This window comes from Xiphophorus maculatus, chromosome 18, assembly GCF_002775205.1.
Source record: "Xiphophorus maculatus strain JP 163 A chromosome 18, X_maculatus-5.0-male, whole genome shotgun sequence".
Lineage (NCBI taxonomy): Eukaryota > Metazoa > Chordata > Actinopteri > Cyprinodontiformes > Poeciliidae > Xiphophorus > Xiphophorus maculatus.
This window is the reverse complement of record NC_036460.1, coordinates 16,579,169-16,597,126: the sequence shown is the minus strand read 5'-3', so window position 1 is coordinate 16,597,126 and position 17,958 is coordinate 16,579,169. Positions and strand designations below refer to the sequence as shown.

At 36.4% G+C, this 17,958-nt stretch overlaps 1 protein-coding gene across 4 annotated transcripts in view; it reads left to right on the top strand.

Moving 5' to 3' along the window:
- Positions 1-10,072: 10,072 nt before the first annotated feature.
- LOC102224809 (acetylcholinesterase-like) overlaps positions 10,073-17,958 on the top strand; it is a 28,175-nt gene continuing 20,289 nt past the window's right edge. For 3 of the 4 annotated variants that reach the window (XM_023350969.1, XM_023350970.1, XM_023350967.1), the window contains exons 1-4: positions 10,073-10,894; positions 13,441-13,675; positions 14,326-14,458; positions 14,561-14,712. In XM_023350969.1, coding sequence (XP_023206737.1) covers positions 10,561-10,894; positions 13,441-13,675; positions 14,326-14,458; positions 14,561-14,712 — 854 coding nt within the window. In that variant the 5' untranslated portion in view covers positions 10,073-10,560. The remainder of the gene's footprint in view (positions 10,895-13,440; positions 13,676-14,325; positions 14,459-14,560; positions 14,713-17,958) is intronic. The other variant, XM_023350968.1, reaches the window with a different exon arrangement.

The following is a 17,958-nucleotide window of genomic DNA, read 5'->3' as shown; positions in this document are numbered from 1 at the left end:
TTTCTTCATCACTTCATTTCTCTTTTCAGTGCTCTGCATTTGCCAAGCTCCTTAGTGCTGAGCTGCTCTCTTTTCAATACTGCTGATTAAAAATGTCTGATGCATCAACACAACTAAGCTGATTACAGATTTTGTTTCCCTGAGCAAAGGTTTCTAAAGAAGCAAGAAGTGAGGTATATTGGGGCATACACTGAGTCAAAGTGGTTAAACTGTGTTTAGTCTCATCTTTCTAAAGTGTGCTTAAAAAGAGGAAGCCTTTGCGTCTGTGTTCGTGCAAATTGCTTTGACCATGTCTAAATGTGAAGTGTGTAATTTTAAGCAGCAAACCACTCAAGAAGGAAGAGATTAAATAAGACCTTGTAAGTGTATGTGATACACTTACAATGATGTTTATCAATGTTTTGATAAATATCAAAGCAATGGGCATTCTAAATAATAGGAGTCCGATTCATCAAACTACTTCTTTGTTTTTTACTTAATGTGATTTATACATCTCTCCTATAATTTGATACATTGGGAGGACATAACTTGTAGGTTCCCAGCTTTTGAAGTTACTATTGTGGTTAACTTTTTAAAAGATTGTAGGAATTTGTGAATATCACACCTCCACTTTCTCTGGCTGAAGAGAGCTATGGCACTAAGTGTCAGTTAGCTCTGCCCTGGAGCTGCATACAGCAAGGTGCCCACTCCAACTCGAGGAGAGAAAACAGCAGTCTCTGATGGAAAAAGATTAGAGGGAGAAAAAAAATTGACCTATCTTACATCTGATATTTGCTTTGAAGTGTGGCGAATCAAGCAAATGTTGTAGTGGTAATACACATAAATCTTTTAGCTGCTACTTTGCATGGGGACTCTCTAATGCAGATCAGGCTTATAAGATTATTTGTTGGTGCCCCAGAAACGAGACAGAATCCACTCTGAGTGGTGTGATGCTGATTCAGGTTCAACGTTTTAAAAGTGTCAGAAGGTACTGAAAGGTTGGAGTTTCTGGATTTTTACTCTTGTATTAAAAATACCCAATGGCACTACCAAACATGATTATTTTCTTGCTATGAAACAAGTTTAACATGAAGTTTAATTAGCTTCAACTTCAATGTATTTTATTTGCAGTCTCAGACTTTACTGCATTCTCTTTGGTTAACTTCATACACACCGAACTTATATTGAAGGACTGTTTTACATCTGTATATACAACATAGCACATTGGGTAAGGCATTGGAGGGATTTGGTCAAGCAAATGTGGATCACAAAAAAGTTACTTTGAATGCTACAGTCACAGACAACAAATTGGAAAGTCCTCAACAGATGTGCAATCTTTGCATTTCAGAGCTTGATGAAAAGGGAGAAAACAGAGAAAAATCCCAGATTATCCACAGACAGATGATGTTCTTAGTCATGATAGACAAGGTCACTTTAAATCTGGCATCAGTGAAAGCTTCATGTGTGGCCCAGCAGCTTTGGTCTTCTGACAAAACACATAAATCCATGAACCCTTGACCGCCAGAAACAAGGCTGTCCTTATGGACAGCAGATTGGGAGTCATTTTCTTAAACTGTTCAGAGAAAGATTTGCACATCAAAGGCTTTTGTTTTTTTTGTCTTCCTAACATTATTTCATGTTTCCCTATAATAACATATCAGCTCATTGGTTTCTTGGTTAGGGACCTCTTGCACAGAAATCTAGAAGAAGGACAACATTTAATCATAAACTGAGTCTGAGCATGTTAATTTTTTATTTAAAGTTTAATCAGCTTTAAAAGCCTATGTGATCATTGTACTTTGGATAGGACGTCTAGGGACAAAAAAAGGTCTATGTCATAGAAGACTTTAGTGCAGAGAAAGAAGTATCTGTCTGACTGAGCGTTTTGCCAACACAGTTTATGCAGAGGATGTGATCTATTGTACAACTAACCCTACTTATGAAACTGATTCCAAACCACAGAAGTCAGAGTGCCTGTGTTTGGCACAGTCATGAGAGGAACAAAAAGAACAAAAGAGACTGGCACAACTTTGAGACACAGGATGCAGCATTAACCCATTTTCATGTAGGAAGGAGTCACCACAGCTGGAATCGCCATGATGTCAGATCTATAAAACTCTGATCACAGGAAAATTCCTTCCTCTTTTGGCCGCAGCACCCATTGCATTGCAGAACACACGTGCATACATCTTTAAATATATATATATATCATATATATATATATATATATATATACTGTATAAAATTCCCTTCTCACCCACCGCGGGTGGTTCTTATCCTCTGAGCTCGGGTCCTCTACCAGAGGCCTGGGAGCTTGAGGGTTCTGCGCAGTATCTTGGCTGTGCCAAGGACTGCACATTTTTGGACTGAGATGTCTGATGTTGTTCCTGGGATCTGTTGTAGCCATTGGTCCAGTTTGGGGGTGACTGCCCCGAGGGCCCCGATGACCACAGGCACCACTGTGGTCTTCACCTTCCAGGCCCTCTCCAGTTCTTCCCTGAGGCCCTGGTATTTCTCTAGTTTCTCGTGCTCCTTTTTCCTGATGTTGCAGTCGCTTGGTATTGCTACATCTACCACAACGGCTTTCCTCTGTTGTTTATCCACTACGACAATGTCTGGTTGGTTCGCCATTACCATTTTGTCTGTCTGGATCTGGAAGTCCCACATGATCTTAGCTCTGGCGTTCTCCGCCACCTTTGGGGGTGTTTCCCACTTTGATCTCAGGGTTTCCAGTCCATATTCTGCACAGATGTTTCTGTACACTATGCCTGCAACTTGGTTATGTCGTTCCATGTACGCTTTCCCTGCCAGTATCTTGCACCCTGCTGTTATGTGCTGGACTGTCTCAGGGGCCTCCTTGCGCAATCTACACCTTGGGTCTTGTCTGGTGTGGTAGATCTGGGCCTCTATTGCTCTGGTGTTTAGGGCCTGTTCCTGGGTGGCCAGGATGAGGGCCTCTGTGCTGTCCTTGAGTCCAGCTTTTTCCAGCCATTGGTAGGATTTACTGATATCAGCCACTTGGGTTATTTGCTGGTGGTACATCCCATGTAGGGGCTTGTCCTCCCATGATGGTATCTCTGGCACCTCAACCTCCGTTCCCTGTTGTCTGAGACATTCACTGAGCACATTGTCTGTTGAGGCTTTGGCCCTGATGTATTTATGGATCTTAGTTGTTTTGTCCTGGACTGTGGTTCTCACACTCACTAGTCCTCTGCCTCCTTCCTTGCGGCTCGTGTACAGTCTCAGGGTGCTGGATTTGGGATGGAACCCTCCATGCATTGTTAGTAGTTTTCTAGTCTTAATATCCGTGGCTTTTATCTCCTCCTTTGGCCAGCTAATTATTCCAGCAGGGTATCTGATTACTGGCAGGGCATAGCTGTTTATCGCACGGATTTTGTTCTTGCCATTGAGCTGGCTTCTCAGGACTTGCCTTATTCGTTGGAGGTATTTAGCTGTGGCTCCTTTCCTTGTGACCTCATCGAGGTTGCCATTTGCTTGTGGTATACCTAGGTACTTGTAACTGTCCTCTATGTCTGCTATTGTTCCTTCTGGGAGTGAGACCCCTTCTGTATGTATATATATATATATATATATATATATATATATATATATATATATATATATATATATATATATATGGGGGGGTGGACACACACACATCCCATGTATTTTCTCTTAATCATCTTACTTAATTATTTTCCTGCACTTATATTTAATTTTACATGTATTGCACAGCTGTAGTCAACTAAATTGGATTTGGATCTGGTTTTTATTAGTAGTCACCAAAATATATGTATATAGTCCACCAAGGCTTCGTACATACTGAGAAAGGGGGCGGGAGGAGAATCCGAACCACAAACATTTACATCTTATTATTGAAACAACAGGGTGTGAAATTGGAGTTGCAGTTCATGATTGAAATGATTTTATTTTAGAAGGTGAAACAACTCCAGGTAATGTGATGGATGTTTCTTTTTCTATGCAAGAAATGAAGAGAACAATATTTAGATCAGGATTAACAGCACCAGGAAAAGATCAGATATGCTATATTATGTTAAAACACTTAGGGAATCAAGCTGAAGAAAAACTTTTAGGTTTATATAATAAAATCTAGAAACAAGGAAGATTACCTTCTAATTGGAAAGAAGCAATTATTGTGCCAATTATTAAACTGGGAAAGGATCCAACAAACCCTTCAAGTTATAGACCAATTGCACTTACTTCATATTTAGGAAAGATTATGGAAAGAATGATAATGGAAAGGATTACATATTATGTAGAAAATAAAGGACTTTTGTCTACATGTCAAAGTGGATTCGGAAAAGGAAGGAGTACAATGGATCCAGTTGTGTGTTTGGAATCAGATATTAGCTCAAATTAATAGGGAAGTAGTGGTAGCAATATTTTTTGATATTGAGAAAGCATATGACATGGTATGGAAGGGTTACTTATAAAGTTATATAAAATGGGGATTACAGGAAGGACTTATAATTGGATTAAAGATTGTTTGTTTAATAGAATTATACAGATGGGTACAGATGAGGAGTAACAAGATCCGATAAATATAAAATTTATAATGGAACTCCACAGGGAAGTATTATCAGTCCTTTATTATTTTCAATCATGATTAATGATGTTTTTACAGAAGTAGATCAGGATCTCATGCAGTCATTATTTGCTGATGATGGAGTCTTGTGGAGGAAAGGGAAAAATGTAAGATTAGTGTATGAGAAAATACAAAATGCTATTACATCTGCTGAAAATTGGGCTTATAACTGGGGAGTTAAATTATCGGTGGGTAAATCAAAGACTGTTGTTGTCATGTTCTGTGTTTTCTGTGTATTTAATTAGAGTTTTCTGTGTCCCCGAGTCTTCGTGTTGTCCTGTCTTCCCCTTGATTGTTTCCCAGGTGTTTCTCGTTCCCTAATTACCCCGTGTGTATTTAGTGTCACCTGTGTCTCTGCGTCTCTGTCGGGTCCTCGTCTCATTTGGCATCTAGTCCATTCGTATGCCTTGTTGCTACCTGCGTTGAGCCCTGGATTCCGCTCAGCAGTGCTGCCTTGGTTTTTGGACTGTGTTGGATTTTTGTTTGTAACTCTGTGCATTAAAACCACCATTTTTACTCCGTACCTGGGTCTACAGCGTCTGCCTCACCGCCATACCCCGCACTTCATGACAGTTGTATTCAGTAGGAAGAAAATTGATTTAAAATGTATGGAGAAAAAAAAGGAAAAAGTAGGTAAATTTTGTTTTGCTTTTTGTTGTTTTTTAACCCAATGAATGATCTGGATTAATCTGGAGTTGAACTTGTCAAATTTTTTATATAAATTATCCAATGAGCTTAATGCTTAATGTTTGTCAATGAAACAAAAAAACAAATGCAGCCTGTAAATAGCTTCAAGCAGTTATACCAAACAGGTATAACTGGAGAAAAAAATAATTTAAGCATAAACATTCAAATATAAACACAGCATATATTCATCCAAGGAAAATCAATTCTTCTATGTAACATCTGCAACAATGAGCTGTTTCTCACTGTTTTCATTGCTGGAAGAGTTTTTCTCTATCGCTTAGTCTTTTCCTTCTTATTTCCTATATTTTATATATTTTTACCTGAGACTATGTTTCCTGTCCTTTGTGTTGCATCTCGTTTTTCATTGGCACATGTCACAAGTGACTCATTCAGGACTACACATAACACTGTCAGCATTTCTTAAGATAAATAAGGAAACCAGTGTGGATACAGTGTGGAAAACATATTTTCCTGACTAAGCACTAAACTCCACATGACGAGCTCTGACTCCAACATTTCCCATGAGATTCCTTGCATATTGCTTACATACACATGGCAGACAACTTTTTATCCGCAAACAGCCAATTAGTGGTATTATGGCATAAAGAAGTGTTTTGGAGTCTTGTTCAGTGAAAAAAAAAGAGAAAAAAGCTGTGCTAAAGAAACAGTGATGTATATGTAATGTTTCTTAGAAAAACAATGGATTGAAATGCTTATGTTAACAAAAATAAAGCACACAGTTAATTCAATCTGGAGAGACTCAGACGGAGATAAGAAGACAATTAGAAGAGTTTATTGACAAACAGAATTTAAAGTCTTTGGCGCTCGGGCCCCGGCTGGGGATAACGGTTATCGCAGCGTTAGCGATAGGCTTCAGATGAGCATCCCGATGCTGTTAGGAACGTCATCCCCCAGGGCCCGGCACTGGTGGTGGAGGTTGAAGAAGGGTGGGGGCCTCAGGACTGGGCGAATGGAGGAGAAGGGGTGGTGGTGGGTTGAGCTCGGCTGGAGAGCGAAGGACGCCATGAATGAAGGTCCTTATCAGCTGGGACTTGGTCGATGATTGGACGTGACGTGGCTTGGTCCGGCGTTGATAGGTCGACGATTGTGGGCAGGTCGCTTCAATTAACGGGTCCCGGTGGGGATAAAAGATTCTTCCAGTTTGAATTTGCACCTAGGCTTCATAAGTATGCTTTATTTGAGTAAATGTTCTCTTGTGCAAAAGCTATGAAATGTTTTGTAGACAAGTAAATACTCACAACCATCCACTGAAAGCTGAAATAACCTCTGGCCCATCGACCCTGAAAAGAATAAACAGGGTTTAGAAATTGAATAGAAATAATGTCTCTTTGTGTGCTGATGGAGGAATTTTTATTTTTTTTATTAATCTTTTATATGGTTAATATGTGTAGAATGAACAATCCTATGTTCATCAGATTTACCGTATTTCAATTCATTAACATGTTTGTTCAAGTTCACAATTTTTTAAGATAAGGAAATTCATAAGCAGCTCCAACAGTATATGTAAATAATTTTCACAAATCTTGATCAAAATGATCACTTTTTATTTTGCAACTGAATTAAATTCCCATGATGGATGATAACCTGTCCAGGGTCCAACCTGTCCAACCTGTCGCCTTTCACCCATTGACCTCTGAAGCTAGGCACCCCTTGTGACTCCATAAGGGCTCAGCATGTTGGAACACCATAATTCATTATGGATAATGAATTAAATTCATTTTGCAGGGATGATGAAATGAAGACCTGAGAAGAGAACCTTGGTTAGAAAACACGTCTAACAATAATAGAAAACGTTTAGAAATGAAACTGTCTTCATAAAATAAATATATATACATTGTTAAAATAAAACAATGTGTACCTTTTTAGTTATGCTGTTTTCATAACAAGAAGTGTCAGAAATAGAACCAAATACATATAAAAAAGGGTATATTACCACAAAAAGAAAAATAAAAGTAAAAACATATAACAGAGGGATCTGCTTATGAGATCAAGTTAATTTTTTGACGCATTACAAGTTTTTGCAAGTTTCTAATTATTAAAGTTACGTTTTTCAACTAGGCAGTATACGTCTTAAGTCAGTTTTTTTTAAATTATTAAAAGAGGGGATTTTATCACTCCATTTCATCTTGTGGAATAGACTTTATTGATCCCCAAGGGGAAATTGCTTATTAGTTGACAAGCTACTCTGTCCAAAGTCACAAAAGACAAAGTTTATAATATATACCCAAGATTGATGTAAATAATTCAATATGTCTAAATATAAATAAGTAAATAAATAAATGACTAACACATGCAAATATATGAATCTATAAGTAACATATAAATGAGTGCAGAGAAAATAAGATTTAAGTCACTCAGACTTGGGTATTGTAAAGCCTAGTGGCTACAGGCAGAAATGATTCATAATAATTTAGGTTTCTAGATTAGCCAGCAACATAAATGCTAAATATTTAGGTCTAAGCTACATATTCAGGTTGGAAAATGAATATAGCTTGAAAATTAACTGTTTGTTGCTTTGAAAAAAAAAGTGTTTGAAAATTAAATTTTTACCTTGGAAAATAAATATTTAGTTTAGAACTAAATATATAGTTAGAAAAATGCATATTTAAACATCAAGTTGGAAACTAAACATTTGTTTGAAGGCTAAATATTTAGCTTCCTAACTAAATATTTTATTTGAAATGTAAATATTTATTTTGTACTCTAAAAGGATTAAATATCTAGTTTGGAATGCTGACTTTTACAAATGTATGAATAATGTGAGAAACCATAAACGGCTTTTATTGCAGCAAATTTGATTTTATTTTTGCCAGTAATTTTGATGTTTATGTAGTGAAGTCCTTGATTTCTGTTTTGAGCTGTATACATTTCTTTTTGAATTTGCGCTCTGTCTAGTGCTGTTGTATAACAGTTAATTGGTTTTCCCCAAATAGAGCAGTTGGTATAGGAGTTATGACAGTTACAGCAGTTAGTACAGCACTTTGTATTTCACTTTGCAACAAGAAACATTGTTTCATACTGGCAGCCCATGCCAATACTGAAAAGGTTTGTTAATTGTACATTGTATTTTCTTTTAATGTGTATTTTGTCTGTTGATATGTTTATTTGGCATAAACTTAAAGTAGCGTATGAATTTAAGCATTGTAAAATGATTAGCTACTCACATCTTATATGTGCTTCAGCTCTTACAGTGGTGATATGTGGATTTTAATGCTATGATGAATGGAATGTGCTTTTAAAGGGATTAGATCTCATTAAATCGTAAGTAAAGCTATATCCAAACAACATGATGAAATTATGACTTTGGGAAAAAAAACACCCTTTTTTTTATGTGACAGGTTATATAAACCAAAAATATTACTGTTATTTATTTATTTATTTTTATCTTGTGCTCTTGTCACCTTAAATTGAAACTGACACCCAAATCAACTTTTATTTTTGCTGATAAACTATCTAAATATGTTATTCAGGGTTCTATCTTTATGTTTCTGAGTGAAGTTTGACATTGTGGTGCAATTTGTTGAGTCCAGCGTTATTTTGCCCGAAACCGTCTCATTTGCTGGCCTCGTTCTGTCAAACGGTTCTCTGGCAGTTGAATATTCTCCTGTGTTTACAAACAAATAATCCTGTAGTTGTCATGTGACGCCACACTTCCGGAAACTTTGTAACTGACAGTCTTTCTGGAAGGCAGCTGCTACGGAGTTGCTATGACAACAAGAAACAATCCACAGGCTCAAAACCAGCTCTCATCTCTTCCTATCTAATTTGCAAACAGCATAAGTACACTACAAATATTACTCGACCACTATTTTTGAGTACTCTTCCACCTCTCTGTAATACTAAGATAAATATCAGTAGTATTTACTGTAGTACTTACTGTCGAACTAGCAAAATTAGCTTAGCTAATGAAGCTTTTATCTCCAAGCTGAGACGGACATGTGTACGTTACTGTATAACTATGTTCCAAGCCGCACAACTCCTCCATGCTATGCGCACTCTTCGTGTTCACTAAGCAATGAAATGTCATAGAGCTCGGAGGCGGCTTGTCCACATTGACTGACCTGTTTTCCTTACCTATCTCAAAAGGGTTGATCCCTTCAGCAGCGATTTTGTTGATTTCTCTTGCACCTTGGTCTAGACCAGGGGTCTCAAACTCCAGTCCTCAAGCTCCATTGTCCTGCAGTTTTTAGATGTGCCACAGGTACAAAACACTGGAATGAAATGGCTTACTTACCTCCTCCTTGTGCAGATAAGTTCTCAATTATTACAGATAAAATAAATAACATATGGCAGGAGAGATGAAATTTAGAAGAAAGAGGAAGGAATTTATATAAAACATCTAAAAGGTGCAGGGCAGAGGCCCTCCAGGACTGACGTTTGACGCCTGTGGTCTAGACTCATACTTTCTTTTTGTTGATCTGGAAGCTATGGTTCATCTATGCTTTGTACAACTGCGTTACAGTCCCGTTCGGTCAATAAGATTTCTCTACAATTGTGTTAGTAGGTTGTGTAAGAGGATTAGATAGTTAAAAAAAATTCAAAAACTATACTGCTCAAAAAAATAAAGGGAACACTTAAACAACACAATATAACTCCAAGTAAATCAAACTTCTGTGAAATCAAACTGTCCACTTAGGAAGCAACACTGATTGACAATCAATTTCACCTGCTGTTGTGCAAATGGAACTTTGTACAGAACAAAGTATTCAATGAGAATATTTCTTTCATTCAGATCTAGGATGTGTTATTTGAGTGTTCCCTTTATTTTTTTGAGCAGTGTATTATTTTCTTGCACAGTGCGTACCATAGTATAGCTGCATGGCTCACGGTGTTTCCATATATCAACCAGACAGTCCTTCAATTCTGATGTCCACCGGACTCTAGTTCCACCATGTCAGTTTTTTTTTTGTCTGGGATTCCCCTCCGTGTTTATTTCACCGTGCTCTCTGGTTGGCTTACCTGTCAAAAAGCTGCGTTCTGGTTTGCAGTAGGGGGACACCACACAAGACGCGATATTGGGCCATGACAATCCAACATGTTGTCAGAAGGGGAAAATCAGGAACAAAAATCCTACCCTGTGGACTAAGTTTAAAGGTACTGGCGTTCTGCTTGGGTTGTGAGAAAATGGGCTCGGCTGGGGTTGCTATAGGTAATCTAGGTAATGGCAGAGTTTTATTAATTGTAACTTGAGATATGCCTATGGGGATTTTTGAAATTTTTGAGTGATTCAAGTAAAATCACTGTTTATTAAAAGTGTTAGTTCTTGAATGAATAATAATGGGTATCTGTTCCTTTGCTTTGTCCTTCTTAGATTTCCCATGGCAGACTTTCAGCCTTTGCTTCTGCTACTTCTCATCCTGACTACATCATTTGCCAATGAAAATGAACCTATAATCTCCACCTTAAGTGGAAAGGTTAGAGGGAAGTATTTTAATGTGCTAGACGGTCATATTCAAGCATTTCGTGGAATTCCGTATGCAGTGGTGCCTCGCTCTGTCCTAAGATTCCGTCCTCCAATGCCTGTGAGAAAATGGGAGGATGTGAAAAATGCCCAAGATTTACCAAATTCCTGCTACCAGTTGCGAGATGAAATGTTTCCAGGTATGATTCAATACTACACAAATAAAGATATTTCAAAATATGTTTAATTCACCTAGATATTGTTTATCATTGAAAAACTTGTCTTAATATGATGGAAGTTCTGTCCTTTGCATTGACTAAATTTAGGAGAATTAAACAATAGTAAAAAACAACAAAAAGATGATCTGCTGCTGTTGCAAGGTGGATGTGGGGGCATTTGTAAAACTGAGGTAGCAAAACTGAAGTGGCCAGAAATTCTCAATGGAGGAATAATGCGATGACCTAAATGTTAATGCCTTTCTTTAAACCACAATTATCAGCTGACCCTTTAAAAGTCCTTTAAACCAGTAGTTCAAAGCTGTTGGCTATAACACTGGACATAGGAAGAGAAATGTCAAATGTTAATTACCAAAAATCCCACAATGGTCACTAAAATAACTTGAATTGGACAAAAGTGAAATTAGTAGAGTTTTAGGAAAAATTAACCAATGAAAATCAGACATTGTTTTGGAATTGTGGCTCAACATTATCATTTCAAGCAACAACTAATGAAAAAGACCTTCACCAAAATTATGATACATTTACCGGTAACTTAAATTTCCAACCTCCCATTCTACAGCAAAATTATTGAAAAAGTAATGTTTAAACAGTGAAATAGCTTCCTAATGACAACCAACCATTTTGGTTTCAGGGCTCAGCACAGTACTGAGACTGCCCACGTCAAAGTGTTCAATGACATCCATATAAATACAGACTGTGCAAGAACCATAATTCTGGTTCTGTTGTACTTCAGTGCAGCATTTGACACTGTTGACCATGACATACAGTATTACTGACACGACTGGAGAGTTGGGTAGGACTCCGGTCCAGTACTCAGCTGGTTCTAATGTTACATAAAGAACCGAGATTTCTTTCAATAGTTAATTTCTCATTGATTAGGCTAAAAAATACTACAATAGGCTAATAAAATAATTTACAATTCGCAGGTTGAATGCAACAATTCAACTCACTGCATTTTAAATTTCTGATGACTTAGTTTATCGCCTGCCTTGATGAATGCTGCAACATTCTTGTTTTCCCTCTCAATGTGACCAAACTAGGAAGAAATTATTGTATTTTATTTGTCCTTTGCATGGTAAATATGAGTATTTTTTTTTTCAAATTAAATTACATTTTAGGAAATCCCTGTTTTGTTCAATATTGCTGATGGGTCATTAGAACTCATCTCATTCACTAATGTCAATGTTGTAGCATAATTCATTTTATCACACTGTGATAACGAGTTGTAGTACACTGAAAAAATGCTGGCTATTGTTATAACAGCAAGATAAATGCGGGTAACCATGGCAACCAGTGAGCTTTTAAAGGCCAACCGACCCTTGCTGCAGTCAAGCTGAGCGAGCATCCGCTGTGTTTGCAAACAAATAATCTCTCTATAGGAACTGCTTGATCTCTTTGTAAAGACTGGACTAGGTAGTCTGTCCTATAAGGATGCATTAAAAATATTACCCATACAAGACATTGTCATCAGGAGGATTTAGTGGAGTGGCCTAATCTGAAGTGGTTTCGTATATATATTTGTCTAAACAGAGTGACTGTCCAAACGAAAAATGTTTTGCATAAATAATACTTTCTTTTTTTTTAATTATTTCAACAAATCGAACATATCATTGACACTCTTTGGTTACCATTCATATTATCCTTCCCTTCAGTTTGTCATCAGTTTCCACCTGATGACCTGATAAACTTCCACCTGGTTTATTATTTAAAATGATTTAGTTGAACCTTATTTGAAAAGCATTGTCTGATCTTTGTTGGTTAATTTTCAATAGATGTTTATTTATTATTACCTTTTTAATTGTAATTGTAATTTTCAAGTTATTTAAATGACGGTTGAGGGGTATTCTGTTATGGACAGAGGATGCCAACAATTTTGTCACATGCATTTTAGCTAAAGGTAGAAATATTCCTAATTTCAACTGGTTTGTACATTTTATTCTTTCAGTCATTATTTATGGGGACGTTTTTGTCATGACAACTTTGAGCAGGAATATACTCATGTTCATGAGGAAAGTTACTGAACTTTTGCCTTATGTGCTGATTGAAATTCGTATCCTAATTACTTTATAAAGCTGTCATTATAATTTTCAGCCTTCTACTGAGTGATGAACAGCCCAACACTAAACTATAAACTTTGGTGCTGAAAATAAGTGAAAAAGCAGCTGATGTCCAATGAAAAGCTTTAAAAGACATTCAAATAATCTACAGGAATTATTTGTAACTTTGAAAACTTGTAAAAAGCTCTCTTCCACCACATGCCTTGTTCCTAGCTTGTCAATAATCAACAAATTATAGAGTGATTCATAACTTTGCACATTATAGACTTTAGAATTTAAATAGACTTTAACCTTAAGATTATAATAGTTAAGAGCTAGTTCAGCATATCTAATCTGTGAAATGCTTGTGATAAAGGCTAAGGATTCAATGTACTCAAAGGTTTTATAATCTTGCAACTACTCTGGCTGTAATCAAACTTTATTTTTAATAACATTGTGATATCGTTGCAGGGTTTGAAGGTGCAGAGATGTGGAATCCAAACACCCCTGTGAGTGAGGACTGTCTGTACTTGAATATTTGGGCCCCTATGTTCAAGAAACCCAAACCCCAACCTGCAGATCGTGTTCCTGTATTAGTCTGGATATATGGAGGTTCCTTTATGTCAGGAACATCCACCCTGGATGTCTACCAAGGCCATTTCTTGTGTAAATCTCAGAACGTTGTTGTGGTAACTATGAATTACAGGTGAGAAAACATTTCAATTGAAACCACGAGTGTACCCAATCCTAGTTCTTGCGACACAGCTTTCTGTATGTTTGGCTGTTTCTGCTCAAAAGCATTTCATCAAGTTTTCATTGTTTTCAAAGACAAAGTTTATGTCAACAGAATCAAGTTTTTACAACTCTTTTCTGACTCATTTGTTCAGACATGAGAGTCATCGAGAACATGGAAGTTAAAAGTGAGAATAAAAGACCAGGATTGGAGAAACGCTGTTACAAATTCTACAATAGGCATCTCATACATCTGTTTGACTGAACTGGTTATCTCAAATACTAGGAGAGCACGTTCAATATTCATCTGTGAAACATTAATATAAACATGTTCATATTCACTCCATACAGCCAGAAGAAGTGAAATCACTAAAAAATCACAAGATGAACCGGTTGATGTTTATCTATCTGAATATACTACACTGCCAAAGTCAGCTTATTAAAAAAAAGAGCATCAGTGCTATTTTTTATAACGTTTCCTTTACATCACTTTATCTGCAAAAATGATAACAATGGTCAGTTTTAACACAAGGTGGAAGCGACAGTTAAATATGTTGAGTACAGCACTGACATATGGTGAATGCTTTTAGTATGTTTTTTTTTTCTTGTTGTCATGATTTTTAGAGTGGGACCACTTGGCTTTCTGGCTATTCCTAACAACCCAAACATCCGGGGAAATCAAGGTCTACTGGATCAGCGTTTGGCAATTAAATGGGTGCGCAATAACATCGCTGCATTTGGAGGTGATCCTAGAAGGGTAAAATAATATTGTCCTTATTTTTCCTAAAATCAGAGAGTAATATTGTATGGACCATGAATGAATTAATGTAAATGCACTGACATTTACTTTTGCTCCCAGATAACACTATTTGGGGAGAGTGCTGGAGCAGCATCTGTGGGGTTCCACCTGGTCTCTCCAGGCAGCCAGTACCTCTTTCAAAGGGCTGTGATGCAGAGCGGCTCCCCTAATGCAGCATGGGCCATAGCAAATAAAACTGAGATATATGACAGGTATGTGTGCTTAGTATTGAGCTAGTTTTTCCTGGATATTCTGTGTAGATTATTTAATTGTTTTTTTTTTCTGAAGTATGATAATTATCCTGCGACAAACTGGCAACCTGTGCAGGGTGTACCCCACCTCTCATCCGAAACATTAGCTGGAGGGAGGCACCAGCACCCCTCCCGAACTCACTAGGGACACGGGTGTTAAGAAATGGATGTATGGATGATAATTAGCTTTCAAAATATCTTACAGCCATATAGTAAAAAATATTTGATACTGAAGTTTGAACATGAACATGTTTTGAACATGTTCTGGCAGTTCTGACACCTGGTACTGAAGGCAACCTAGAAATAAAAAATAAAGGATTACATTCACATCAAGCTTTCATTTTGATTCCAAATATCCACTCACATGCAGTGCAATGGTTGTCAGAAAACTATCATTTTGTGTACGAAATACAGTGTCTTGAAATAGACAGAGCTTTCTTCTCTTTTGGCTTTTTTACTGCACTTCATGGATCACTAAACTATTTGTAATATCAAATATGACCTTAGGAAATATTAAAAAACTGTTTTCAAATGTTAATTTCAATTGATAATCCAAACCAGCCTAGTTTTATGTGAAAAAGTAATTCCTGCTTGATATACTAAAAAAAAATGGTTGTGCCACCTATAAGTGTAACAAAATTTCCATTAGCCATTTACCTTCCAAGCATCAGTGACATTTAAAATCCTGCCACAGCATCTCAATCAGATTTAATGGTTTACTCCCAGCTATTTTCTTCGCCTTAAAGCAACTACAAATAAACATCAACAATTACAATGGACACATATCTAAAATTTGAATCTAAACTAAGATAAGTTGATCAAAGCCGTACCATACCCTTACCATATATGGATATTCTGATTGGGGTAGGAAAAGACGTGCTAGCTTCTGTTACTAGCAACACAAGATAAATACATGGGTTGTTTGTTTTTTTATATAATGATCAGCTGAGTTTTTAAAAATAAATAAATAATCATTAGTAATACTAAAATAGATACAACTAAGATAAATACTACAGGCGCATTTGCAGAAGTAAAAACATCCATAATGTTATTTTTTGCAACAAACAGGACAAACAGGGAGGGAGAAAATGAGGTGAGGGACATAAAGCCATAACTTTTTCATATCAGGAAAAAATTGCATGGCCGCACTCTAAACTGACTGACTAACATTAATATTATCAAGTGAAATAATTGCTTCTTTTAGTTATCTTTTAACTTTAAGAAACACCCCAGGATAACATTCTTTCTCCACCAATTACTGTTAGATTTGTAGTCTTAAATAAAAGCTTACCTACGTGCACTGAAAAATTACTCAATTCAGTGTCATTTAACTTGAAGAGGATCAAACCCAATTTTTATGATTTTAATCTTATATTGTTTAAAGCTAAATTATGAAATTGAACCACTTTATTTCCAAAAATAGTGTAACCCACTTTAAAAAAAATATGGGAGACCTCAATTGGATGTAAATAGGATATTTTCTTTTTTTGTCACGTTATGTAGATGTAAATGTGCAACTCTGTGCCCATATATTGAATTAATTCAAATATTGAATTAGAACTAGAAAAATTGCTGCTCCTAGCGAAACAACCATAAGAATGCAAATCTGCAGGAATATACAATAAAGAGCATAACAAAGCAAAAGATTTAGGAAAAAAGCAGAAGAAAGCTACAGTCATGCATGGCAGAAATATTCTGCTAAATAGTAAAGTTTAGCAAACAATATAGCATAAGTCATCAGAAGCAGAAGTTTCTATGCAACTTGAAATATTTGAAAAAGTTCAAGCAGAAATTTCTATGCAACCTGAAATAGTTGAAAAAGTTCAATTGTAAAATTTAGTAAAAGATATAGTTGTTCAGCAGAAGAAGCAGAACATTTTGATATATGAATTGCTAAAATTGATGAAAGTTTGCAGAAGACTTTGGTAGACAGTAAAACCAGTAAAAGCAGAAGGCATCTGACAAAAGGAAGACAAGAAGAATGCTGACCCTTACAAAAGAATCCCATGAAAATCACATGTGCCACATGAAAACTGCACATGTGGTTGACACAACTTTTCACATGTGAATGATGTGTGACTGTTGTGAATCACATGTGAAAGCACATGTTTACAAGTGATTTTGGAACGTTTCATGGTAAAATCACATGTGATTCCCATGTGATCACATGTGATACACACATTTCTACATGTGGAAATATGTGATATAAATGTGATGCACATGTGAAAGCATGGGAATCGCATGTGCAAACATGGGAATCACATGGGTTTTTACCACAAAGTATTCCAAAATCACATGTAAACGTGAGAATTTGTGCGAACCACATGTGCATTTTTTATATGGTACATGATTTTCAGGTGGGATTTTTACTTGTAAAATTAATTAGATTTTTATTACATATTCAATACAATCACCCAATCTTTACATTGAACAAAATATGATCATATGTGGTGCATATGTGAGAAATATGTGATCACATGTGATCCCCTTTTGAATAAACCGTGGATCACATAAACAAAATACGTTATCACATGTGGAAAATGGGAACCACATGTGGAACATGGGAACCACATGTGACCCCATGTGAATTTCATAGGAAAAAACCTCATATGATTTTTTTGTAAGGGGACACAAAAATAGAAACAGAGCACAAGAGAGAAACACATTGAAGAAATAGGAGAAGCTGTAATGTCCGTGCTCCAGAAGAGTTTGACAGAAAACTGTAAGACCTGTAGCAATAATAGTCATAGTTCCTTAAAGTAGACATGCATGTACGTGATGCATAAATTATTTCTGTACAGACAAATATGTATGAACAGCATCATTTTGTTTGTCAACAAGCATGAAAAGTTCAAAAAACATCCAATAATGTTTGAGACATTTGAAGATAATTTGATGTCTTGTAACTTGTTTAAAGTTGAATGAAGTTTATATGTTGAAGTGGGCAGCAGTAGTAAGCTGTAAAAAAGCAGATGATTTTAGCAGAATTTTGAAGAATTTCAATGTATTCTAATGGGGTTGAAATTTGCACAAAAGTGAAAATATTTCAAAAAGTACAGCAAAAGATATAGCATGTCTCTCCAGAAGAAGCAGAATGCTTTGATATATGAATTAGCAGAATTAGTTAGTAGAAGTAGTTAAATGTAGTAAAATGTACCAGTTATATAAGAAAGAGAAACAGGAACTTAATAAATGAGAAGGCAGTAA